Raw genomic sequence first — 25,228 nt, forward strand, 5'->3', positions numbered from 1 at the left:
CTGCAAATCAGGATTAATGCTCAGTAACCAGTGGCTGGATCACCTGGAAGCGCCCTCTATTTAGTGACCATTTAAGCCTCTTAACACAGCTGGTATTGCACAGTGGGGAGGACAGCCTGGCTGGGAGTCCAGAGTCTGCGAGTTCAAATCCCCGCTCGTGTCTCTTGGGTGTCAAGGGCCAGCTAAAGATCACCCCCACAGGGAGTGGCTCAGGGGTTACATGCCCTGCCACTTGTGCAGCCGTGGGCAAGCTGCATAGTCCCAAGGAGCCCAGTTGCCCCCAGTTGGCAGTTGCGGACAAGGAAGGGGCTGGCTTGTACAGCTGTGGCAAGCTGAGCAGGCCCTAGCCAGCTGGGGAGGACTAGCCTCAGAGGGAGGCAATGGTAAACCCTCTCTGAATACCACTTACCATGAACATCCTATTCATAGGGTAGCCATAAGTCGGGATTGACTTGAAGGCAGTCCATAAGCCTCTTAAACTTAATGTACCCCGCAGCTCAGAGGAGAGGGTGAATTGCCTAAGAGAAACCCCTGTGCTTCCTTTAAAGGAAATATGCGAGAGCCAACATCACATCCAACTTCTGGGTGGTCAGCGAGCCATGGCTATTCTCCTTGGCTTGGTGCTCTGGAGCTCATTCTGTCACCACCGATGCCATCCACTCCCTGGGGAGTGTCCATCACCCTTTCTTCTTCCTGGTAAGTAGAGAAGACCTCTCCTGGCACATGACAGGCACCGCTGCACCTGTGATGGCGGATAGACACTGATACACCAGTACTGTTGAATGGATTTGGCCAATCCTTTCATGGCATGCTCACTTATGGCAGCCTATATCTTTTAAGAGAGTTGAACAGTGCTTTGAGTGAGGCTTCACTTCCTTTTTCATTTTTTTGTTCTGCCAGTCAAATAGATGCCACAGAGATTTTTACAATAGAATACTTGCCAAACCCACTTTGACGGGTGGAAATGGGATGTGTGTATACACAAACAGCCATCCCTCACCGAGGCATATGAAGATGTCTTAGGCTGTGTTCATACATTTAAAGCACATGACATCCCTAAATAATCCTGGGAACTGTAGTTTGTTAAGGATGCTGGGAATTGTAGCCCTCTGAGGGCTAAACTACAATTCCCAGGATTCCTTGGGGGAAGACATGTGCTTTAAATGTATAGTGTGGATGTGACCTTATATCAAATCATACTAGAGACCCATCAATTTATTTATTTATTTATTTATTACATTTGTATACCGCCCCATAGCTGAAGCTCTCTGGGCGGTTTACAACAATTAAAAACATTAAAAACAAATATACAAATTTAAAAACACATATTATTGTCAACTCTGACTGGCAGCAGCTCTCCAAGTTCTCAGATAGGGATCCATTCTAACAATGCTCCCCAGGATCCATATAAGAGGAGATATTTCTTGCGTGCACCCAAGGCTCCGAGTGGTGAGAGACTTCCCGGGGTTTCTGCGCTTTCCCCAGGGTTTGGTTTCCTTGGAAAGAAGGTCAGCAGAGACTGTGGTGTCTTATAGGATATATGGCTTTTATTTACACATATACACAACCTGAGTGTAATATGGAGGGTTCACAGCATTAACAGTCCAATAGATCTTGCTTTTTTGTTGGGCTTGTAGGCAGGCACCCTAAAGCTATGGGGGCAGAGGGCAAGCCTCTCTGTGAGTTTTCCTAGTTCCCAGCTTCTCCAGACTAGACTAAAAACACAAGCCTCTCTTTGGCTTCTGGATGGAGCGGGGAGGAGGGGCTCTCTTTTGAAAAGACTTCCAATAGCAACAGGATCTCTGTGTGCTACATCCTTACATACGCTAATAGTGGCCACTTTACAAATCTGTTAGCTCACAGGCTAGCTTAACTAAGGAAACTAGTTTGACCAGTGGAGTGGGTTTCTTCCTCTGCAGATCCCAAATCAGAGGCTGAAAAGGGGATTCATAGAAATCATCCATCTCAACCCTCAATCCCATAACAAAATTGTCTCAAGCAGAGGCCTTTCCTGGCACCTGCTCCCTGCACTTTTGACTGGAAATGTTAGGGACTGAGCCTTCACTCTCTCAAGTTGCCTTCAGTGCTCTGGAAAAAACTAACAGTTCTCTCTCTATATATCATGTTAGTAGACTTCCCAACAGCTGGTAGCAATGAGTTCCACATTTTAATTGGTTGCTGGGAAGAAGTCAATGTTGGGGGATTCATGAGGGCAACCAGCAACTGCTTTTGGGGGGGGAGGCTTGGGCTTCTTAAAGCACATCACAGTGCATTGCTCTACGTCCTGGGGTGAGATACCTTTTTCAGCCTGTGGGCCACATGAGGGGCAATCTTTCAGGGGCCACATGCCAGTGATGGGTGGAGCCAGAGGCAAAGTAGGTGGAGCAACAGATGAGACTAACCTTGTTTACAGTAGGCTGCATTCCAGCCACACACACCCTCCCCATCCATCCATCCATCCATCCATCCATCCATCCATCCATCCATCCATCCATCCATCCAGAGGCATTATCACATATTCAAGGACACATTGTGGAAGACAGTACTCATTGAGGCTGCAGAGCAGAGCAGCAACTGTAGTGTGGCCTGCAGAGTCCTGAGACCTTGAAGATCTGAGAATTCCTGCTGTACACCTATTCTTTTGCTGCTCATATTGCTGCATCACTTCACTATCATGTCCCCTGGGCCCCTGAGACCAGGGGACGAACGAGCAATGGCAGGCGGTGAAGGAGGTGGGGTCATCCACCAGAGCAGATGTGGGGAAGCTTTGGCCCTTCAGATGTTGCTAAATTACAACTCCCATCATCCCCAGCCACTGGCCGTGATTGATAGTTCAGCAACATAAGGTGGGCCAAATGTTCCCCACTCCTGCTCTAGAGGAAATACTTTACTTCAGTAATTGTTTGCACTACTGCACTAATAATATAATTGTAGTTTACTTCAGAGTGCACTAGTGTTCACTGAGCATCACCAAATTGCATTGAAGTGCATTGTGTGGATATTGCTTTGCCTAGCAGCAGCTGCAGCCATTGCTTTACCTAATGTGACTTGATCACTCGCGACCTCTGTCTAGGCAGCTGTGCAGGCAGCATGGGGGGGGCAGGACAGGCAAGCCCACTCAGAGACTGTGAGGCTTGCAGGCTTTGGACTGAGTGGGCTATGTGGCAGCACACACTGGGCTATCAGGCTGCCTCTATCATTCGGCAGCTAAACAGGTAGTGAGGACCCGCTTTGTCGTGTCCGTCTAGCTGTCTCCAGCCAGTGTGACCTTGCGTACTGTTGCCGTCTTGCCCTTGTGTCAAATGGATCAGGTCCTCCTTTCTTGTCATTCTCTGCAGTATCTCCCTGCAGTTTCATCTCGAGGAATGACTCCAGTTTGTCTGCTGTTGTGTTACAGACACCCAAAGAGTACAGGAGCATGTGGATCGTGACAGATGTTATGGCAGTCCTCCTCATTGCATTCCTCTTCAGCATTCACTGGTAAATTCCGCTGTAGCTAAAACTCTTGTCGTTTGAACACGGAGTCATACTTTGGTGTCAGTCCCCCCACAGCAGGGCAGGGCAATGGGCAAAGACCTTTTGGGGAACTTTCCATCATGGTTGCAGTCTCTTTACACCAGGGGATGGGGCTCTTTTTTGTTGTTGAGGGGTGAATTTCTTCAGATGTAATCTCTCTCTGTCGTGTGTGTGTGTGTGTGTGTGTGTGTGTGTGTGTGTGTGTGTGAGAGAGAGAGAGAGAGAGAGAGAGAGAGAGATGAAACCAGAGCTGGTGGTGTGGGCAGAGACACAGCCCCGAAGTAGATGGGTCCCTCCCTTTTCCTTATCTTCTAGCTCCCTTCTTTCTTTTTTTGCCACCCTCCCCCATGACACCTCTTTTTACTCTGTCTTCCACCCCTCCTCTCGCTCTCTTTCTGACACAACACCCCTTTTTGTTTCCCCTTCTGACACCCCCACCGACACATCCTTACATCTCTGCTTCCGTATGTGGTGGTTGTTGGGAAGCCACTCTTTTCTAGCCAGCCCCTTATCTGCCATAAGGAGATACTGGGCTACTTCCTTGGGAATGGTCTGGAAGGTGCAGCTGGTGCCAGGTTGTTGAGTGGAGCACCTTGATGCGCCCATATTACACTTGTGCTCAGGGATCCGCACTGGCTGCTGATCAGCCACTGGGCAATGTTCAAGGTCTTGTTGTTAACATACAGTCCCAGGCTTTGGTCTGAAGGTGCATGAGGCCAGCTCCCTGCTGAAGCTAAGCAGGGTCAGGTCTGGTCAGTGTCTGGATGGGAGACCACCTGGGAACCATATGTAAGCCTCCTTGGGTTTCTATCATGAAAGGAAAGGTGAGGTAATAAATATATATATAAATATAAAGCCCAAATCAGCTCAGGACCAGGTTCTCTGAAAGACAGCCTACCCCTTTTCAGACATGTACGATCAGCTAGGTCATCATGCCCTCCCCTCTGCCATATAACCATCAGTTGCTTCTGATGGAGCCTGTTGATCAGTTGCATCAGTCTGTTGAAGACAGCCCAGGCTGTCTGTGACCCATAAGACCGGACTCTGACTTATGTGCTTGATTCTCCCAAATCTGCTTTATTTACTTTTATTTGCTTTTATATGTCTTTAAATGGTTTTAAATTGATTTTTAAGATTTTTTTTTCATGGATATTGTTTTTATACGGCACACAGCTTGAAAAGATTAAGCAGTTTAGAAATGCTTTTAAAGAAATAGATAAAACAATAGCACCGACGGATCTGCCTCCCATCTGAGTGTCCACAAGGGTTGCTGAAACAAAGCACATGTGTGTGGTGCTGCATATATTCTACAGCTGCTGTATAAAATACTGAATGTTATTGTTAGAATTTTAATGAATGATCCATCCATCAGCTGATTCCAGGACAGGAGTTGCCTTCGCTGCGCTTTTAAAAAAAACCTAAACTTTTCTATTTCTGCATAACTTGGGGTTTGCTTGTTTCTAATTGGCCCATGTTAGCTCCATCCCTGATGGCACGCAAACACCTGTGTTCACTATTAGAGGAGATTATTTTTGCAGAGCACATTTTCCTCCAGGGATCCTTACAACAATCCCATAAGGTAGGCCAATATTATCACACACGCTAGGGATGGACAGGTCTGCCAGTTTTGGATCTCTCAGTTTCCCATTTTTCCAATCTTAAATTAAGTTCTCCACATTTCTGCAGCAATTTGCATTTTTTCTAATTCTCATGAAAATTCTCCAGCATTTAGTGCAAATTTCCCCCAATAAACATTTTTGCAAGCAATTTGTCATCAGATAAGGCATTTTTGTATGTTATTTTCACTCATTTATTCATTTCCACTAGCATATGCATTTTTGTAAACATTGGTCGGTTGGAGAACTGCATTGCAAAATTCGAGTAAGTGCAAATTTCGAAGGATGGCTGTGTTTCAGTTCTCATATCGTTTCAGAAAGTGGAGATTTGATAGATTCATCTTGAAATGCGAACTGAAACAAATTTCTCACCCATCCCTAACACACACACACACACAGATCCTGTTGCATATAGGGAGCTGGAGGCATGTAGGTACGTGATGGTGAACTTCCCCAATGATCAAGAAAGGCATCTCCCTTCCTTTTCCAGGTGGCGAGAGGTGGGCCGCTTCTGCTGCGAGGGTGAAAGTCACACGACCATCAATAGCGATCCATACCACGTATCTGAAACAGGTGAGCCTTGCCCTGTCTGGTGTTGTGCCCTCAGCACAGGCCCATAGGAAGCTACCTTATAGACCAGTTGAGACTATTTGCTCATCTAGCACTGACTGGCAGCAGCACTTAGACGGGAGGTTTCCCCTTCACTTCCTATCTGCTCCTTTAACTGAAGATGCCAAGGATTTAACCTGGTAACTTCTGCATGCAAAGCAGGTGTTTTACCACTGAGCCAGCATCACTCCCCAAGAAAGCTAGACACAGAGACTGCCTTGTACTGAGTCAGTCCACTGGACCATCAGGATCAATATTGTCTACATTGACTGGCAGTGACTGTCCAGAATTTTAGACAAGGGTCTCTCCCATCTCCACTGGGAGTTGCCAGGGATTGAACCTGTGGCTTTCTGCATGCAAAGCAGATGCTCTACTACTGAGCTATGACCTCTTCCCCTGCCCTTGTCCCCCCCTTTTTCCAATGACAGCGTTGCTCAGGGGAACTGTGGGTCATATCGATGGTGGTTCCAAGGTATTTTTTGCTGCTACCTAGTGAGCCCCCCAGGCCCATAAAGCCCCATCCCCCAATGTAGGAGCCCCCCCATAATGCACTATGCTATGGTTCCAACCAAACATGGAACCAGCCCTTCCGAGAGTGCTCAGATTTTTTTGGCTATCTTTTTCTTGCCTTTGTCTATATTTTTTTTGCTCCTTTACTTGTCATCTCCTTATCTGATTTTAAGCAAACCCAGTGACATCTGAATTCAGGGACCTGTGATCTGTGTAAACTATGGCTAGTGAGAGCAAGCCAGAATGAAACCATGGTTTCTGATCGTGGCTTGGTCTCAAAACCAGAGTTTAAACAAATCACAGTTCTCTGAATGCAGATGCCACCAGGAACTGTGGTTGGTTGAAAATCAAAAACTCCTAATCTAGCACACAGTAGTAGCAGGTAAGAGAAAGTGTGGAAGCCTCAAGGTTCACCATGGTGTGAGCACTTAGTAGGAGGCCAATCATGGCTTCTCATTACATCAGATTGATCTCATAGGGTCATTCTTGGATATAGGGGTTGCATGTAAGGATGGTTTTGGGGTCCATTTTGGTTCTCTCAGTTTCTCATTTTTTCAATCTTAAATTCAGTTCTGCAGCAAGTTGCGAATTTTAAAATCCTTTAAAATAATCCTCATGAATTTCTTCAGCATGTATGCCATTTTGACTAATGTACACATTTTTGCAAGCAATTTCTCCTAATATTATGCATTTTAGTATGTTATTTTCACTAATAAATTCATTATTATTGCACACTTTCCCCTAATATATGCATTTTTTTGGTAAACAACGGTTGGAGAACTACAACTTTAGAAGGATGGCTGTATTTCAGAAAGTGTGAATTTGAGATTTAGCTTTAAATGCGAACTGAATCGAAACTCTCCCTAGTTGTAAATTAGTATTTTGTAATTGAAGCTTTTTTTTGTAGGAATAAATATATTTGTGCATCTCTACATTTCTCTACATTTGTTCCATTTTTATATCTTTTCAGAACTTGGCACGATGCCAACTGTGGTTTAAGATGCTGCCACACCACAGAGTCCACTTTGTCATCTAGACAGAAGATTCTTTCCATCCAAGAGCTTGGCCCACGAGGAAGCCATGGATTGGGATACACATGGTACGGTGACTGGAACTGTTGGGAGAGTCAGACACCCTTCGGATTTGCATAGCTACATTAAGCAGTAATCAACGAATCCTTGTCTTTTCCCTTCCCCAATTAAGAGGCACAGAGCCTTTTTTCTTCATGTCCTTAGGAGAGGAGGAATCTGGCTCAGGCGGATTGGATCTGGGTAAGCCTCCACCCTTGTGCACAAGGCATCGGAAGACCTTTAGAATCCTTTTGCAAAATTAAAAAGGGGGGTTAGAAGCATTCAGCTTGGCCTTTTTCAGAAATGGACTCTTACAAAAAAGACATTTTGGGGAACTGTTCTCGGATCTGCCAACAACCAATGAAGATCTAAGGCTTCCTTTAGCCTGTGGGGAATTCCACAAAAGCAGGAATGTGGTGGCTTAGTGAAAAGAGGTCTGCCAACTAATTTTTCCAGGTATGGAATGCCTCCTGCAAACCCAACCATTTTTTTCTTTTAAAAAAAGTTGGAATTTTTGAAGATGAGTTTTAAAACATTTCATTTTTTAAAAAAAATATAGAAAAAATAAATTCTGTCCATGAAAGAACACGCTTGCTAGCTTTGCTGTGAGACGACAAAGAGAGAGAGGGTATTCTGTGTATCAGCCTTCGCCAACCAGGTGTCCTTCAGATGTTATTGGACTACAACTCCCATCATCCCCTGCTAGCACAGCCATCTAGAGGGCAGCAGGTTGGCAAAAACTGGCGTACGTTTTGCACTGCTACCCAATGGCAAAGTTGGGCTAGACACAGGCAGCTGTCAAATGGGATCTGGGAGCCAGGGTTCAAGACAAACGTTGGAACCAAGAGGTAAGACCATCAGAAGAGACCCCTTAGATGGATCAGGCCAGTGGCCCATCTAGTACAGCATCCCCTTCTCATGGTGGCCAACCAGATGCCCCAGTGGGAAGCCTGCAAGCAGGACCTGAGCACAAGAGCATCCTCCCCTCTTGTATTCAGGGGCATGCCACCTCTGACAGTGGAGGAAGAACATTTTAATTTTAAGGTTAAAGTTAAGTTAAAGATGAAGCCAGAAATCAGAGCCGAGAAATTAGACCCAATTAGAGCCAAGCAGGGCCCTCGTTGGCCAGAGGAAGTCCAAGCTAAGCAAGAAGTCTTGAATCTATTTACATCCTGATTCAGTACTTGCTGTAGGAGCCCGCTGTATCTCGGTCTGATTCAGGTAACACCTTATTTGCCTTGTCACCCTAAGGTGGAGTCTCTCTTCATTTCCCTAAAGCCCTGAGGCAGCTTTCAAAGGGGGGTGGGAGGAAGGTTTCACCCCCCCAAAAGGTGAGTGGGGAAAGATCACCCCCTAAGCAAGGACCCTGTTGCCCCAAGGGTCCTTGGCTGGCGATGGGCTGCCCCTTTCCAACCTGCCATTTTTGGCAGCAGCTTTTATTTCCCCAAATGCAAGTTTACGGAGACATTGCTGTCTCCATAGGTTTGCAGGGGGTAGATACTCCTCTCTGTCAAACTCCTTTGTGAAACTCCTGTTTGCTCTCCCTGTTAGCTCGCTCTGTTAGCTCGCTCTCTGAAAGCTGGCTTGCTTGTAGCTCCTCTCCTGTGGACCAGCTGAGACAGCTCCCTCTGCTCTGCTCAGTTAGGAGTTGAGGAGTCAGTTTGCCTATAGGCTTGCAAAGTGCCAGTTTGGTAGGCTTGCGATAAAATGTCAACCAAACAAACTTCTTCCTCATCCCTACTGCAAAGAAGTTGATCCACAAAAAAAAAAAACATTTCTCTCTCACACATTCATAAAATAAAGTCTGCTTCCTCTTCCTCTTTTTACCCCTTAAAGTGTTTCGTTTTAATTGGAATCTTCCGTAACGTCAACTGTTCCGTATCAAACATGTGTGAAGAAAACAAACAGATGCAGACACAGAAAATGCAATACATATGGCTGGATCTCTCTCTCCCCCCCCCCCAGCAATGACTGTGGAAACAGAACAAAGGTAAATTTATGTGGTTGCACACTTTCAGATGTAGCCCAATCCTGCATGCTCTACAGCAAGGGTGGCGAACCTCAGGGCAGGGGGTCAAATGCGGCCCTCTAGGCTTTTCTATCTGGCCCTTAGGCACTCACTGTCCCCAGCAGAGTTTTGCACCCTCCTTTAAGTGCTTTTGCTTGGCTGGAATGTGTCCTTGAACTCTGATAAGGCCTCTGGTTGCCTGGATGGAGGCTAGAGAGGGGTGTGCAGTGTGATTGTGTGTAGAAACTAGCCTACTATACAAAAGGCAAAATTTACATTCATTGCTGCACCCACGTTTGCCTCTGACCCCTCCCCGCACTGGCACATGGCCCCTGGAAGGTCACAGAGAAGGGAATGTGGCCTCGAACTAAAAAAGGTTCCCCAGCCCGGCTCTACAAGCATGAGACGACGCACAGAAGTGGCACAAATACAATGAAGCAGGATCAATTCCCTCTTGGTCAGTCAATTAGAAGGAATCCTGCAAATGGCTAGAGTTCATTTAAAGGGATCCTCAGAATGAAAGACTGGCTTCCCCTGCCCTTTTCAAATTCCACTTTCAAAATCAATTTGCAGCAGTGTTCTTTAAAACACGGATCAGTTGTGCTATGTCCCGTGTGAAAGCCAGCCTGCATGAGGGTCAAGACCTGGTTCTCTTCAACTCATTACCTGAAAGATATCATGCATATGTTGTTGTGGGATCGTCAGCAAAACTCACTGAGTGATCACTTTTGGGGAGTCATTCGTGCCTTTCATAATAGATTGGAACTAAAATACTAGAAGTCCAGCCAGTAGGGATGGAAAAATCAGACTGTTTCAGTTCTCTCAGTTACTCATATTTCTAGTGTTAAATTCAGTTCTCTACATTTCTACAGCGATGTGCGATATTTTTTTTAAAAAAACCTCATGAAAATCCTCCACCATTTCAGTGCGAATTTCTCCAAATAAACACATTTTTGTAGGCAGTTTTGACAAAGGTACATATTTTTTGCCAGCCATTTCTCATCATTTTGCACATTATTTTCGCTCATGTATTCCTTTTTATGCACACTTTCCCCTAATACATGCATTTTTGTAAATGCCGTTTAGTTGGCAAACTGCATCCCAAAATTCTAATAAATGCGAATTTCGAAAGATGGCTGCGTTTCAGTTCTCATGTTGTTTCGGAAATGGCAAAATTCTGCTTGAAATGCGAATTGAATTGAAATTCTCACCCATCCCCACCAGCTGGGAATATTCTAGTTGAATTAATTGTTAACAAAGTTACTGAAACTGGAGCTGACCAGAGTTGGTCAATATGAAAAAATTCAGGTTGTAACCCTTCCTGGGTCTTTGCTAAGGGCAAGTCTCTTGAACAAGGTATTTTAGTTATCTTTTGTGAGCAGATGGCCAATTTGGTAGCATCTCAAAAATTGTCGTATTGCTTTTAAAAATGTGACCCTTAATATTTTCCTCCTTGTAGTTGAGTGTTATTATGCTTTTTACACACACACCCATTCTAAAACTCACAGCATCCATTAACTAACTGGAAATTCAAATTGTCCCCCCTCTGCGAAAGTCAAATTAGAAGAATTGAGTAGAGACTGCCTTTGCCCATGTTCATTTCAGCACAAGAATGGAACTCTTGCTTCCAGATTCTGAACTCCATTCTATTTCCTTCTGTTATTTGGGGTACCATAATATGCTGGGCAGTTCTCTAAAGAATGTACCTAGAAAGAAACACCAGTTTACAGCATCCTATTTTCAGAGCTCAGTCTTCTCCTTCGACCAGAAGAATCAGGGCACACTGTGAAATCTGCCTTTGCAAAAACATACCCTCAAAGGATCAGGTCTTTGTACTGAATTTCCTCAAGGAGGGGGCTGTTCAAAACCTTCTCCAAATAGTCTCTACCATCTTATCAACTGAGAAAAGCCATCTACCTCTCCCCACTATGTTAAATAAATAAAAAGGAATACGAAGCAGCCATAAAAACCACGCAAATAAGTCCAGCTATTGCACTGTTAAGCTCTTCATTTCTTGGTGCCTGTTACATCTTGTTCATATCATGCTTTGACCTTTTTCCTTTTTGCTAAAGGTCGTTCTTTTCCTCAGCCTTTGATATTGCATTTTCAAAACAAACATAAGTATTTTGCTTTCCTTTTGTTCACAAAAAAGGCTCAGCCCCAGAACCCACTAGATTTGTATAAAATCTTCCCAAGTCTCTGGCTCGAGCCTGAGTCCATCAATCTTGTTGCCAACATGTGTTTTAAAGGCCATTAAGATAAGCAGTACAGAGCCTTTTCCTGGAGCCCTTGGCAAGGCCTGCCATTTTGGTTCCACATTAAAACCACACTAGAGTTTTGCTGTACCTCAGTCTGAAAGAAGCAGCATTGAGGTTTAAATACAGAAGGAGGAGTGGGCAAAGGAAAGGAAGGGGGAGGCAGGTAATGAAAACTCTGTCCTCCTCACAGATAGTCATCCTCACTTGAAGGGGATGTTAGCCCACATTCCTCAGAGTCAGAGTCTGACATGCTTTCTGAAGGAGTCCGGCTCATCTTCCACATGTGGGTGGAGAAGGTCTTCCGCCAACTGCAGGGGTAACCCACAGTCCTCAGCTGACAGAGCAATCCCAGGCCCACTGGCCAAGGCCTCTTCTCAGTTCACTTGCTGCCTTTTGTGCTCCGCTGTTTGCTCATCGCTGTCAGCATCTGGCTAATATAAGAGGTCAAGAGGTCGTCCATCTTGTAGCCCTGACAGGAATAGAAGAGAGTGAGAAGATAAACACACCCCATTCTCCTCAGCTGTATCCCTCTTTCTTGTAGCCCAGGGCTGAGGAATCTCAGGGCCAGGACACAAGTGCGGCCTCCAGACCTCTCTGTCTGGCCCTCGGAACTCTCCTGGCCACAACCCTCACTGGCCCTGTTTTTGCATTGTTGTCAAGGTTTTATTTTTTTTTTAGGATTTTTTTTTAGTGTTTTATCACTTCTTGTTTGCTGCCCTGGGCTCCTTTTGAGAGGAACGGAGGGATATAAATTTAATAATAAATAAATACGTGTCTTGAGATCTGATACTGCTTCCTTGAATGGAGGACAAGAGGGGTGCATGTGTGTGTGTAGAAACACTGGAGGCTGGTCTGTTTAGGGCAAATGGCACTGCCCCACCAAGCTCAGTCTGTCCTCAGCCAGCCCCACCTGCCTGTCTTCTTACTTGCAACCAGGCCAAGGGGTGGCACTGCCTATCAGCCTCTCCTAAGTCTCAGTGTCATTATAGAGCTCAGCACGGAGGAGGACTAGAATTAGTTTGCCTGTCTGTGGCTCCCCCTGCTGTTGGCCTTCCTGCCTTCTGCCCTACTTGTCTCACTGGGCCTACTGGTCTGTACAACAATAACAGTGACATTCATAGCTCTCTCCACTTTCGCCTTGGGCCCTATCCACCACTGGTGGGTGGCTCCTGGAAGGTCGCCCAGAAAGGAATGTGGCCTTCAGATTAGAAAAGGACATCCAGCCCTATCCCAACACGGAGCCCATGACACAGCATCCACGTTCATCACAACCACAGAGGTTTTTATATTCTCAAAATAACTTTGTGATACAGGGAAGGGCCTCAGAGTTATAAGCTCCCTGGAGTAGGTGTGGTACAGGTGGTTGGCTAGATGAAATATGGAAATGGACTGCCTTCAAGTTGATCCCGACTTAAGGCAACCCTATGAATGGTAAGCAGTATTCAGAGAGGGTTTGCCATTGCCTTCCTCTGAGGCTGAGAGGCAGTGACTGGCCCAAGGTCATCCAGTGAGCTGTGTGGGGATTCGAACCCTGGTCTCCCAGGTCGCAGGCCAACACCTTAACCACTACACCACACTGGCTCTCCTGGTTGGCTAGATATCCTCTACATTTTTAAAAAACAAGCGAGCATTTGTATTGGGCTCTGTCATGTGACATCACAAAAACATCACATGGCATACAGTGTGAGCAAAGTCATTGCCTGCAAGGCACAGCAATTTGCTGATGGCCCCCGTTTGAGAAACACTGTTTTTCTAAAGCCCTGACTATCAGCGGATGGGCACAGTGCTTCTCAAGCCCCAACAGCCTATGGCCTGTGTTATGCTGAAGGTCCATTTTCCTCCGCTCCTTTGGGGTCAACATGCCAGGGAGAATTCTGGATTCCTTACCAGGGAAGTCTCGCAGAGCAGTTTGCTCCCTCGGACCAAGTTACCGATGGTGATGTGGAAATAAGTGTTGCCGCTGCTCCAGTTGGAGATCTTTGTGAAGGGGTGAGTGATGAGAATATCCTGGGGAGAGGGAAAAAGCAGTCAGATGACGTCTCTTTGGAAACACACCGTACGCTGGTCTCTGAACCTCCCACCCCTCCCTGTCAATCAAGCCTTCAGCAACTCTATGGAAAGCAGATATCCATTACAGAAGGTTGTGTGAGAATAAAAGAGGATGCTCAGTGGTAGAGATGAGGAGCAAGGAGAGAAATTCAGCTCAGTTGGCATTTTAATGTGAAGCGACCTAATTCACATTTCCTGAAACAATACGTGGACTGAAATGCATCTGTCCTATGAACTTTCTCCAAATTCTGCAATGTACTTCTCCAACCAAACAATGCATAGGCTGCAGGGATGAGACTGTGCTGGGACCATCAAGGGGCAAGCACTTCCACCTGCCTTGCCCCACCCCTCTGCCTGGGTCTTATCAGGAGGAGCTGCAGGCTGAGATGTGCTGCTGCAGGGATGAGATTGCTGGGACCATCAAGGGGCAAGCATTTCCACCTGCCTTGTCCCCCACCCCTGCTCTTAGTGACATTTTTCTGGGGACTGCCCTTTACCAGGAAGATGAATGCTTTTGGTTTGCTGCTCCTGTTTTTTTTAGAGATGTTAGGACTTTGTTAGTTTGATTTTTTTTGGTAAATTGTATTGTTTTTATTTGTATTTTGTATTTTTATTTGTGTGTAAGCTGCCTTGGGGGCCTATTTGGCCGAAAGGCGGCCTAGAAATAAAACATTACATTACATATACACACACAAAAAAGCTTGTATTAGGGGCAAGTGTGCATAAAAATGCATATATTATTGAAAGTTACATGTACAAATACATTATATTAGGTAAAATTGCATAAACATCTACATGAGGAGAAATATGTACTAAGATGCTGATGAATTTTCAGAAAGATATTTTAAACAATCACAAACTGATTCAGAGAAGTGGCAAACTGAATTTAAGATGTAAAAGATGAGAAACTAAGAGAAACCAAAATTGACAGATTGACCCATCTCTACTTAGTAGTAGAGGCCCTAGTTTCAATCCCACCATCTAAATTATATAAAAAAAAGATGAGGTGAGAAGCTGATGGGAAAAATCTCTTCCTGAGATGCTGGAGAATCGATGCCAATCATGGCAGCCATTAAGGGGCTAAATGCAAAAAATTATCTGACATGATATACGTAGGGATGCCAGAGAATTCTGATGGATATGGGAGTGTACACTGCCGAGGCTTGCTTATTCATCCCATGTCTGGGACAAAAATCAATCCAGTGAACATGATCGGTCATCCCTGTTGCTTTTAGTCTGCAAACGATATGTAATTGATTACTCCCCCCTCTATTTGCATTGCGTTTCCTGTGTCTTGAAATTAATGGGGTGGAATAGCATAATGTCAATGAAATTTATGCAATGCATTACATGGTTTATGTAAGTTATGCAACTTCACCACAGGGAACAGCGAGATGAATAATATAGTTCAGGGCAGAAGACAAACTGCAGTGGAACAGAAACAATGCTGTACGCAACGAGTGCAGTGGGAAATGGACAACTGCCTTCTTACATCTGTAGATATAAGGCAGCTTCCTGGGTTCCCAACCCCATGTGTGCTAGATAAATGCAGGCATGCACACCGTATGCACTACATAAATGCTATTATCATTGCCATCGTAAGTTTGGCCATCTGAATGGGTGATGGTTGAGCAGCAGGGGTTTTAACAAAGGAACCTTAAAATTCCCTTCAGTGGCTGTGGATGTTCTCTTCAATGGGCAATCTATCTGCAGGGGTTGGGGACCTGCTCTGTTGGGGGAGGGGGGAGAGAGTGGACATTAGTTGTACTTTGAACTGGAAATGAAAAGAAACACAGAGAGAGTTCTAGCTGAAATCCAGAAGCAGCCTTGGTGGTCTGCAAATGATTGGTTTCCTGGAATCTGCTGGCTTTTACCAGTCTGCTTGCTTCCAAGAGGTTCCTGTTGCATGTTTGCAAATGAAATAAATATTCCAAGACACCTTAAGTCTCCAGTCCCATCTTATCCAAAGAATGCCTCTGGAACTTCATGCCATTTAGGTAAAGTGGGGAGTATTTACTATGATTATATGACAACACTGCCTTGAGCCCTTTGGAAGAAGTTAATAGGCAGAGAAGGGATATTCAGATTTTCTTTTGTCATCACGGACAGTTTATGGACCCTCCAGCCAGGGCCGGCTCCAAGCATGCCAGGGCCCTTGGGCATCAGCTTGCCCTCACCCCAGCGTGTGTGAGCGTGCTCACGCACTTGGCCCCCCACGCCCCCCACCTACCTGTCTCCTGTCTTTTACCATTGCCCTTAATGAAGATGGAGGCCGCGGTTTCCCTAAGGGGATGAAGCCTCCGCTGCCATCTTTGTTGATGGCACACGTGTGTGCTTCGCGTGCACATCTCTGCCATTAACTAAGATGGCAGCAGCGGCTTCAGTACCTTAGGGAAGCTGCAGCCACCATCTTCATTAAGGGCAATGCTAAAAGGCAGGAGACAGGTAGGTGGGGCAAGGGAATGGCGGGCAGGCGGAAGCTCCTCCCCTGCGATCTGCGGATGCTGCCCCAGATCGTGGAAGGGGAGCGGAGGGCCACTTGGGTCCCTCAGGGGCTCCTGTAGCTCTGGGGCCCTTGGGCGAGGGCCCCACCTGGACATCCTTTGGAACCGGCCCTGCCTCCAGCCATCCACTGAATCTGTGGGGCAAATGAGGGTATTAATTGGGGAGATGCAGAAATTAATCTGTTCTTAAGACTTGAGAGTGCCACAAAAAGTTTTGTATCTCCTCTGTTACCACGATAATTCTGTGGGTTAAGTGACCAACATAATCACGTTCTTAAAAAAATGATTGCAATACCAAAAGAAGAAGCAGGCCTGTTAATTCTGTTTATCCTTCTGCCTGCCCTTGGCAACAGGATCCAGGCTAGGAAACATCACTTTATGACCCACAGAATGCCCATCGGCCAGCGGGCTTTACACAGGCAGCCCAGAAAACTTGCCTTACCTTGGTTTTCCGATCAATGAGACTGACACCGTGCTTGTTGATGGCAATCATGAGGAGTTCTGGGTAATTTGGATCAGTTGTTTGCTGTTTGGAGTGCAAGGCGGGAGACTTATTAAGGGACTGAAAAAACAACCTGCAACATAGTATGGCATTATTGTTGCAGAAATAGCCCTACAGTCAAGGCAGCTTCACACAATGTCAAAGTGTAGGCTGCTGAGACCCTAAATGAGTGTAGCATCTTTTCGTTTCTAGGTCAAAGGTAACCTAGTTATCTCCACGTGCCTTTCCTTCCTATCTACTGCCCACAATTGGTGCAGGAAATGGTTGTTCTTCTTCCACCTCAGCTCAGATCTCCATCATGACTCGGGAAGGCTCAGTGGCAGTCCAGGTGTCCTGCCCTGCATCAGTTCAAAGATGCCCTGCATCAGCGAAAGGCAGGACGCCAGTTGCAAGCCCCCAGCAAAGTTGTCAGACCAACCCCCAGCCTCTCCTAGTCCAGATCAGGGATGGTCTGAAGCACCCCACCTTCCAAGCTGTGGACTGCAAGGATCAGAAGGGCTAAAACTAGAAGTGGTTCGCTGGGTGGGGCGGGTGACACTTGTTTAGTGGAAGATTGGAGAGAGGCGGTAGGGCATGGTGCAAAGGCAGTGGCAGAGGTGCTGGATTGGCTCCACAAGTGCATTGGCACTACACTGAACACCCAACTGCTTTGCCCTTCCTGGTAAACAACAGGCAGCTAAAAAGGCCCCATCTCTAGTGCCACAAGGTGAAATCCAGTGTCGAGGGAGAGGATTTCCACTCATGCAAGAGGACTCCCGCTTCTGCTTCTTCTTCCCTGCAGAACCTGTGTTCCCCTCCACATCTGCTCCTGAGGGACCAAAAGCCCTGCGGAGCAGATTTTAGGTGCTCTGCAGGAGGAAGGAAAGGAAGGAGATGTCTCATTGCATGGGCAGAAGTTGACATGGACACCACCAAATCCAACCCAAAAAGCTCTCCTGAAGATCTGCTTGCCAGGCACCTTCATCAGAATTGTCTAGGTGTCAAATAAAAAATGTGTCCTTTTTGCCCATACTTTTAATGGTAACTAACTGAATTGTGAAATTTCTCTTCCAGCTTTTTCTGTAGCTTAGAGCTGGGGTTCCCCATGCAATGCCCATGGGTACCATGGCATTCTCCGGGGTTTTTTTTGTCTTTTTCACTGGTTCTGAGGGCATTGCCTACTCGTTTTGTCTGTGTTTTATTTATTTTGGTATGGATGTAGATGTTTTGTCTGTTTACTGGGGGGGGGGGGATGTTCGGAGCATTGCCTGCTTTTCCTCTGTGAAATGGGTATTTTCTGGCGCCCACAACGCATTTCTTTGCTTTTAGAGGTTGGGGACCCCTGACTTAGAGATTGTCTGTTTAGTAACTTATTGTTTGGTTTTTAAAACATTATCATACTTTTAAAAACATTATGATTTGTACAGTGCTCTAGGGATTATGGGCAAAAAACAGGATGTCACTAAAATAAAGCAAGCAAGCAAACGCACATTTCTGATTCCCAGTCCCACCCCAATTCCCTGGAACCTCCTGATGATGAAATATAGAAAGGCCCATCTCACCTTCACCTCGAAGAAAGCGGATCCAAATGTAGGCCACTTGAATACAATTTTGAGGAAGGCAAGCTTGGCTTCTTCTCTCGTTTTGCCAGCGTGCTTGTTGAAATAGGCCACGATGGACTGCAAGAAAAGGGCAAATCATGGCTGAAATGGGTCATGGGGTACGCATGCTCACATGACACCTAATAGTGAAGAGTTATTGCCCACATACGTTCAAACTCCTCTACAGCCGTTTAGGGTGAATTTCTCCTAATACATACATTTTTTGTATGCCATTTTGTCTAATATACACAATTTTCCAAAGAAATTTCCCCCAGCGCAATGCACTTATAATGTTATTTCATGAATATGGATGTCATGACAGAACATGCATTTTTTTGTACACATTACTTAGCCGGAGAACTGTGTTGCAAAATTCATGGAAGTGTGAATTTCAAAGGACAGCTGTGTTTTGGTTTGCCTATTTCTTTTTTATTTGGAGGTGTGAATTAGGTAGGGTCGTGTGAGAATTGAACTTAATTTCCCCCACAACTCTACATGCAATGAAGGGCAATAATCACTTCATTTGTTGGTGTGTTATATGACATGAGAGATCTATATTTTTGATCTGGGAGTTGGAAACTCTGCAGAAGACACACATGTGGAGGGTGAGAGGTGGAGTCCAGTGGGGAGAGGGCATTGTGGGGGGAGGGCACTGGAGCAAGCCTACCCTCTTCCAGTCGTCTGGAGACAGCTGCCGGATGAGAGACTCAGGCACCAGTTCCCTGAGGAGTTTAGGAATGGTGGGGAAATAGGACTTGTCGTCTTCAAATTTCACCCTGTAGATGAGGGCTCCAAGTTGGAGGACTTCCTCTCGAGTGCATTTATGGTAGCCACGAAGGTACTTTGGTAATTCCTGTACCAGAGAGAGACAGGGAAAGGGAGAGAGAGCTTTTTACAGTGTCACAAGAGCAAAAAGACAAGACTGCTAGTAGGGGCAGAGAGAATTTCTGTGCTTCTTTCACAGGTTCTGCAGGGGCCCATAGCATGGTTTCTTGCACAAAGCCTGGAATACTTGTGGACCAACAGCAAACAAGGCAGATTTTGCCTTGGAAACTCATCAGAACATCCCTTGCTACTTATACAACGAATAAATTTAGACCCTGAGGTGAAGAGTAACTTCTCTGTTATGTGACTTATGTTTGATTGTTTTTGCTGTTTCTTGCGTGACATTGCAATTATGTATACAGGGTAGGCATGGGGGAGAATATCTGCTAAATCAGACTTAGTACCAGATTCCAACTGAAATCAACAATCTATCTTTTCGGACTGGCACTGATTTCTTGAGGCAGGCTGTGGCTGTAATTGGCAAGGATTCCCCCCCTCCCGATTTTTCATAATTATCTTTGTAATTTCCTCTGTTGATGCATTCATAACAGTGTGTGAGTGTGATAAATAGTAGGCATTTACGTGAAAAAATGTGCATTTTTTTTGCAACTCCAAAAAAACCAAACAGTGCATTGGATTGGCAAATGCCAAAGCAAAAGGAAACAAAAAAGGGGTGGATTAGGATGGAATGATGGACTGCCGGAATACAAGTGGATCAGAACTAGGCAGTGAACCCCATCCCTAATACAGAGTTGTATTTAATGTAAACTTCTGTGTTCCCCGCTTCCATGTGCAGTGGAAAAATCCAAGAGATGTGCTTTACAGTTTGGCTTCCTTAGGATGAGGGATCACTGCAGATTTGCAGCACTTTAGTGATATTTGCTTTTTGTATAGCAGCGGTGGGAAATCCCCAGCCTACACCCACCAGGCTTTGCCACTTGGCCCACAGATACATTTCTTAAGGAATGGAAACCTCTCTTAGACTTTTTGTTGAAAGATAAAAATGAAATGATGATAATGGGATTTGACGATTAATTAAGATAGACTATGGAGAAAAGTGATCTTGTATGTATTTAGGGACAGGTTTGATATATATTATATACTTATAGCTGATCTGTGACAAATCGGAAGTCAAGTTTTTTATTTTCATTTCTATTGTGTTATGTTTTTTGATTTTGTTTTGTTTATTTTATGAAAATTTGAATAAAAATTATTATAAATATATATATATATATATTTTGGCCAAGCCACACCTACCTGCCCTTCACCTGACATCATATATATGATGTCAGGTGTGGGGCAGGAAAAGACGTGGCTGTGGGGTTTGCAGGCACCACTGATCCGCTTCTCTGCATCTCTGTTAACTCCTTGCCAACTTGGTCCTCAATATTTAGAGTACCAAAATTTAAAACAAAACACATCCTGATAAAAATTGCATATAATTATGAAACACATTTTTTCTGCTTTAGGAATTGAAATCTGGCTTCCTGCAACTTGAGCCCATTATTCCGTGTCCTGCACTCTGGGACGATCGAGAAGAGATCCCGGCCCTCCTCTATGTGACAACCTTTCATGTACTTGAAGAGTGCTATCATATCTCCCCTCAGTCTTCTCTTCTCCGGGCTAAACATGCCCAGTTCTTTCAGTAGCTTTCTCTAGCATGGTCACATCCACACCACACATTTGAAGAATGTTAATATAACTTTGTCATAACTTTGCCCAAAGAATCCTGGGAACTGTAGTTTATCCCTCACGGGGTTAGAATTCCCAGCACCATTAACAAACTACAGTTCCCAGGATTCTTGTGGGAGGACCCTGTTTAAGTGGTATAACAGCGGTTTAAAGGTGTTGATGTGGCCCACATGTGAGGGCAGCAAGCTAGCTTAGGGGCTGCCGGGCAAGCTATATGGCATGCAAAACTTCAGTATCTTACTAGGGATAGACAAATTGGTCAATTTTGGTTTCTCTGGTTCTCCTTTTTCTAATCTTAAGTTCAATTCACCACATTTCTATATTTGTTTGTGATTTCCCCTCCCCCCAAAAAATTACCATGAACATTTATCAGGATTTTAGTCCCAATTTCTCTTAAGATACACAATTTTGTATGCAATTTTGCAACCAGTTTCTCATAGTATTAATGCATACTTGTTAATTCTTTTCACTAATATATGAACTTTTATACACATGTTTTGGTTAGAGAACTGCACTGCAAAATTCATAGGCGTGCAGATTTCAAAGGATAGGTGTGCTTTGGCTTCAGGAAGGGCAAATTAGGGATGTTTGCATTAAAATGTGAACTGAACCAAATTTCCCCCTACAGCCGGCTGCTGCTCTTTACCTCCCAGTATCTGCTGCCTAAGGAAGCTGCCTCACTCTGCCTAATGACAGAGCTGGCCTTCATGCAGTCTTCGTTCTTATGTTTCCTGGAGTCCTTGGGGATGGCACTATGTTGAAAGGTGTTTGGCAAATAAATCCTCCAATAAACCTTTCATTTAGAACTTCATTTTGAGACCTTGCCTCCTTTTTTCTTTTCTTCTTTGGCATCTAGTTCCCTTTGTGTTGCCCTTCCCCTTTTCTGCAACCCTCTACACAACATGTTTGGGAAGTACCTGATAGTAGTGGAAGATGGAGTCAGCCATTGAATCCTTTCCAGGCACAGTGTTTGTCCAGAGCTTCTTCATAAAGAACACTTGGTAGGTAAGAGAAGGCACTATCCCTGCCCAAAGAAATCATTGCAACATTATGTTAGAGTTGACTGTGCCTTATAGGAAGGTGCATTGTATATAGAACTATGGTCTAGCTCTCCCCAAAGCGGGCAACTTGCGTCTGGGCTGGACCACTTCCGATCACAGGTAGGAACTGGCAAATCTGTCAGTTTTGGTTTCTCTCGGTTTCTCATGTTTTCAATCTTAAGTTCCGTTCTCCACAATTCCATATCAGTTTGTGATTTTAAAAAAAGTTCTCATGAAAATTCATCAATGAATTTCTCCTAATGCACCCATTTTTGCCTAATATACCCATTTTGGTTTGGAATTTTGCCTAATACTCATTTTTGCAAGCATTTTTCACTAATATAATGCATTATGCATATTATTTTCACCAGTGTAATGCATTTGTAAGCACACTTTACTGCAATACAACGCATTTTAGTGCACATTACTTGGATGGAGAACGGCATTGCAAAATATGGAGAAGTGCTAATTTTGAAGGATGCCTGTGTTTCAGTTCAGCTGGAAGTGCAAAATAGATTGGTTCGCCTTTAAATGCAACCTGAAATGGATTTCTTTCCCATCACTCATTACAGGTGGGCACTCACGTGAAAGAATGCTCCTCCTTACAAAAATAAAATAAATCCCTGCACACAGAAAACTAGCAAGTCAGGGAGAAGGGAGTTCTAGTTCAAGCCCAGGAAGAGCAGTCTGTGGTGTGTGTGCTTTGACGTTTCCACCACACCGTTATTAAGGCCTCTGGATCGGAAAGGACCCAGACAAGGTGGGACTTATAATGACAAGATGGGGCTTATATGGGCATTTACCATCTTTTGCTGGTCTGGCTTTCTTGATCCAGTCTGTCAGGTGCCTGACAAAGTCAAAAAAGAAGTCCCCTTCAGGTACACTGATGACCTGGAAGAATGCATGTCATTAAAAACAAAACACAACACTGCCTGCGATTCTACTTGACAGGCAATCCGCGCTGCAAGGGGCATTCTTCTTGTGCCTGCTGATTCACACTGCTTCAGGAAGATGCTCAGGCTGGGCCTTTGGTGAGTCTGCATGGATTTTTTTTTTTTCTACAGTTGAGAGGTAGTCGCCAAGACTGCTGTGGTACCTTGGCGCACCAGTGGCACACTTGAAGGATGTTCTTGGTCAACGGAACACAGAAGTGGGAACCATTTTATTTTATGGCTTATTTTGCACCAACCAACACTCTGCATTGAGCCTAGAAAGAGGAATGGAATGCCAGTGGCTGGCCCTGCGGTTAAGTCAATGGAACGGTGGGGTTTATGAGTCCAGCTGGGGAGGCATCCACAACCCTGCAATATTACACTGAATGAAGCCTGGGCTGCTCACTCACCTTGTCAGAGATTTTGACAAAAAGGCTGAAACCCTCTGATGACTTCAGCAGCAGCCTCTTGGAGATGTTCTGGCAGAAGTCCTTGGCTTTCGTGCCCGATTCCACTTCAAATGCCTGTGGAGAGAGGTGCGCACTTATTACTTGTTGTGGCCCAGGGCCCGGACGTGGATCTGGACAGCTCCTCTTTGGAGTAGGAACCTGAAGAGGCTGTGCGGCCTGAACAGGACTGGCCTGAGATTTTATTTTACATACCTCTTTATGCCAAAACAGGCTTCTAAGCAATTTACAGAGTATAAAAATCTGTTACACAAAGATTACAATACAAACATCTATAATTAAAATATGCAGTAAAAAATTAAAGGGATATAGCAGTTAAAATAGGTTGAGAGATTGTGGAAATGTTTGTGTAAACAGGTTCATCTTCAAAAGCCAGCAGAACGCGAAAACCAATAGAGCCTCTTGTATTTCAAAAGAGAGTGCATTCCATAACACCAGCGTCATCAGAGAAAAAGCTCACATCTGCGTCACCCCAAACTCATAAAATCATCAGGCTGTGGCAAAATTAAGCAGCTTCTATATCATTGTCTGAATGCCAAATGGCGCCCAGATTTTACCCATGGCCAGCCAAGTTATTATGACATCCGAGGCAGACAATTCCGCAGGTGTCCCTTTCTAGCATTAACAATACAACAATAATAAATTAAGAAAATAACAATTTCATGCTCTTTCATAACACCCAAAATTAGCTGCTGGAGACAGCCACCATACTCTGCCTAGAGCCAGCCATGGGCCTAAGATTCAAAAGGTTCTCATCCACAAAATATCCCCCAAATCAGTCAGTGGATAAATTTTTCCATGGATTCTTCCACTGAGGAATCCTAAAATTCTGGATTTTTGAACTCTTGGTTCAGTCCTGCTTCCCGTCCGTAGATACCTGAATCCCCCGACTTCCTTGACTGAAGGTACTTTTTATGGTGTGTTCCTACCCTCAAAGGGCAACTCCTCCTCCACAGTTTGCGGCCTTGCCTACTTTGTCCATAATTTGTGCTTTTACCTCATCGGTGTCATCCGGGAAATACACTTTATGGAAAATCTGGGTTGTTTTGTGCTGAATTGCCTCAACTTCTACCAGATGGGGTGGGTACTTCCGGGATCCATTCCTATAAAACAAAAACCTTGATGTAGAGCACCTTCTGGAAACACACCCTCCTTTCAGTGAAGGCTATTCAAAGGGGAAGGAGAAAGATGTAGAAGGGGAGGAACCTGGGTGGAATAAGCCATCTATCAGTGTTACATTCCTCCCTGAGGGTTGAATCCAACGTTGGCCATACTCAGAGTAGAGAAATGTGAGGAAGGAAAACCAAAATGCTAGAAAAATAAGTGTTTATTTGTAATCCAAGCCCAACGCTTCAGCCTTTGTATATTTAGGCCTTCTGGGGAATAAAGGCTAGCAAGAAGTATCTTCCAATAAGCAAACTGCTTTCACCGATGTAAATGCCTCAGACGTTTCTAGCATTTTGGTTTTCCTTCCTCACATCCCCCTGATTTTATATGCTAGCCACTTTCTGTTGTTGCATACTCAGAGTAGACTCATTAGGCAGCATCCAACTAACTCGCTCCATGAGTGTGAGGATTTCTGCTTGCACAGTAGAACATTCCGCTCTCTCATCGCATGTGCTTGTACCCTCCCCAGATTTGCTCTGGAGGGCTGGGGGAACCCCTAGAACACATTCAGGAGGCACACTGGGGAGGAAGTCCTATTACACAACCAGAAATCCTTACGCTGATCGAATGAGTCAGTTGGATCCCACCTACTGAAATTAATGGACATGGCTAACTTAGGTCCATCAATTTCAGTGGGTTTACTCTGAGCAGAAATACAACTCTGTATTTCTAGTTACCATTTCTATATAATCTGTTACCCACCCACGTTATATTTCACAGCTTTCTGGGGAAGAGCATTACTCTACTGAGGCATGTTGAGGAGCAATAAAGAACCAATCTAGTTTAAGAACCTAAGAAGATAAACAGAGCCTTGCTGGATGAGGCCAATGGCCCATCTAGTAATAGAATCATAGAAGAGTAGAGTTGGAAGGGCCTATAAGGC

General features: G+C 44.9%; 2 protein-coding genes across 10 annotated transcripts in view; one reads left to right on the top strand and one right to left on the bottom strand.

The window, feature by feature from the left end:
• The window catches only part of GDPD4 (glycerophosphodiester phosphodiesterase domain containing 4), a 64,316-nt gene extending 43,781 nt beyond the window's left edge, over positions 1-20,535 (top strand). For 6 of the 9 annotated variants that reach the window (XM_061629023.1, XM_061629015.1, XM_061629020.1 and 3 more), the window contains 4 exons: positions 549-696; positions 3,398-3,480; positions 5,623-5,705; positions 7,222-9,144. In XM_061629023.1, the coding sequence (XP_061485007.1) occupies positions 549-696; positions 3,398-3,480; positions 5,623-5,705; positions 7,222-7,250 (343 nt within the window). In that variant the 3' untranslated portion in view covers positions 7,251-9,144. The other 3 variants (XR_009762924.1, XM_061629016.1, XM_061629018.1) reach the window with 3 other exon arrangements.
• Positions 10,211-25,228, bottom strand: part of MYO7A (myosin VIIA) — a 158,961-nt gene continuing 143,943 nt past the window's right edge. The window contains exons 40-48 of the mRNA XM_061629024.1: positions 24,176-24,281; positions 23,122-23,235; positions 22,583-22,670; positions 21,657-21,763; positions 18,890-19,075; positions 18,184-18,300; positions 16,583-16,666; positions 13,475-13,594; positions 10,211-12,056 (exon numbers count right to left, since the gene is read on the bottom strand). Of these exons, the coding sequence (XP_061485008.1) occupies positions 11,967-12,056; positions 13,475-13,594; positions 16,583-16,666; positions 18,184-18,300; positions 18,890-19,075; positions 21,657-21,763; positions 22,583-22,670; positions 23,122-23,235; positions 24,176-24,281 (1,012 nt within the window). The 3' untranslated portion in view covers positions 10,211-11,966. The remainder of the gene's footprint in view (positions 12,057-13,474; positions 13,595-16,582; positions 16,667-18,183; positions 18,301-18,889; positions 19,076-21,656; positions 21,764-22,582; positions 22,671-23,121; positions 23,236-24,175; positions 24,282-25,228) is intronic.

The sequence above is a fragment of the Rhineura floridana genome, chromosome 5 (genome assembly GCF_030035675.1).
Source record: "Rhineura floridana isolate rRhiFlo1 chromosome 5, rRhiFlo1.hap2, whole genome shotgun sequence".
Classification (NCBI taxonomy): Eukaryota; Metazoa; Chordata; class Lepidosauria; order Squamata; family Rhineuridae; genus Rhineura; species Rhineura floridana.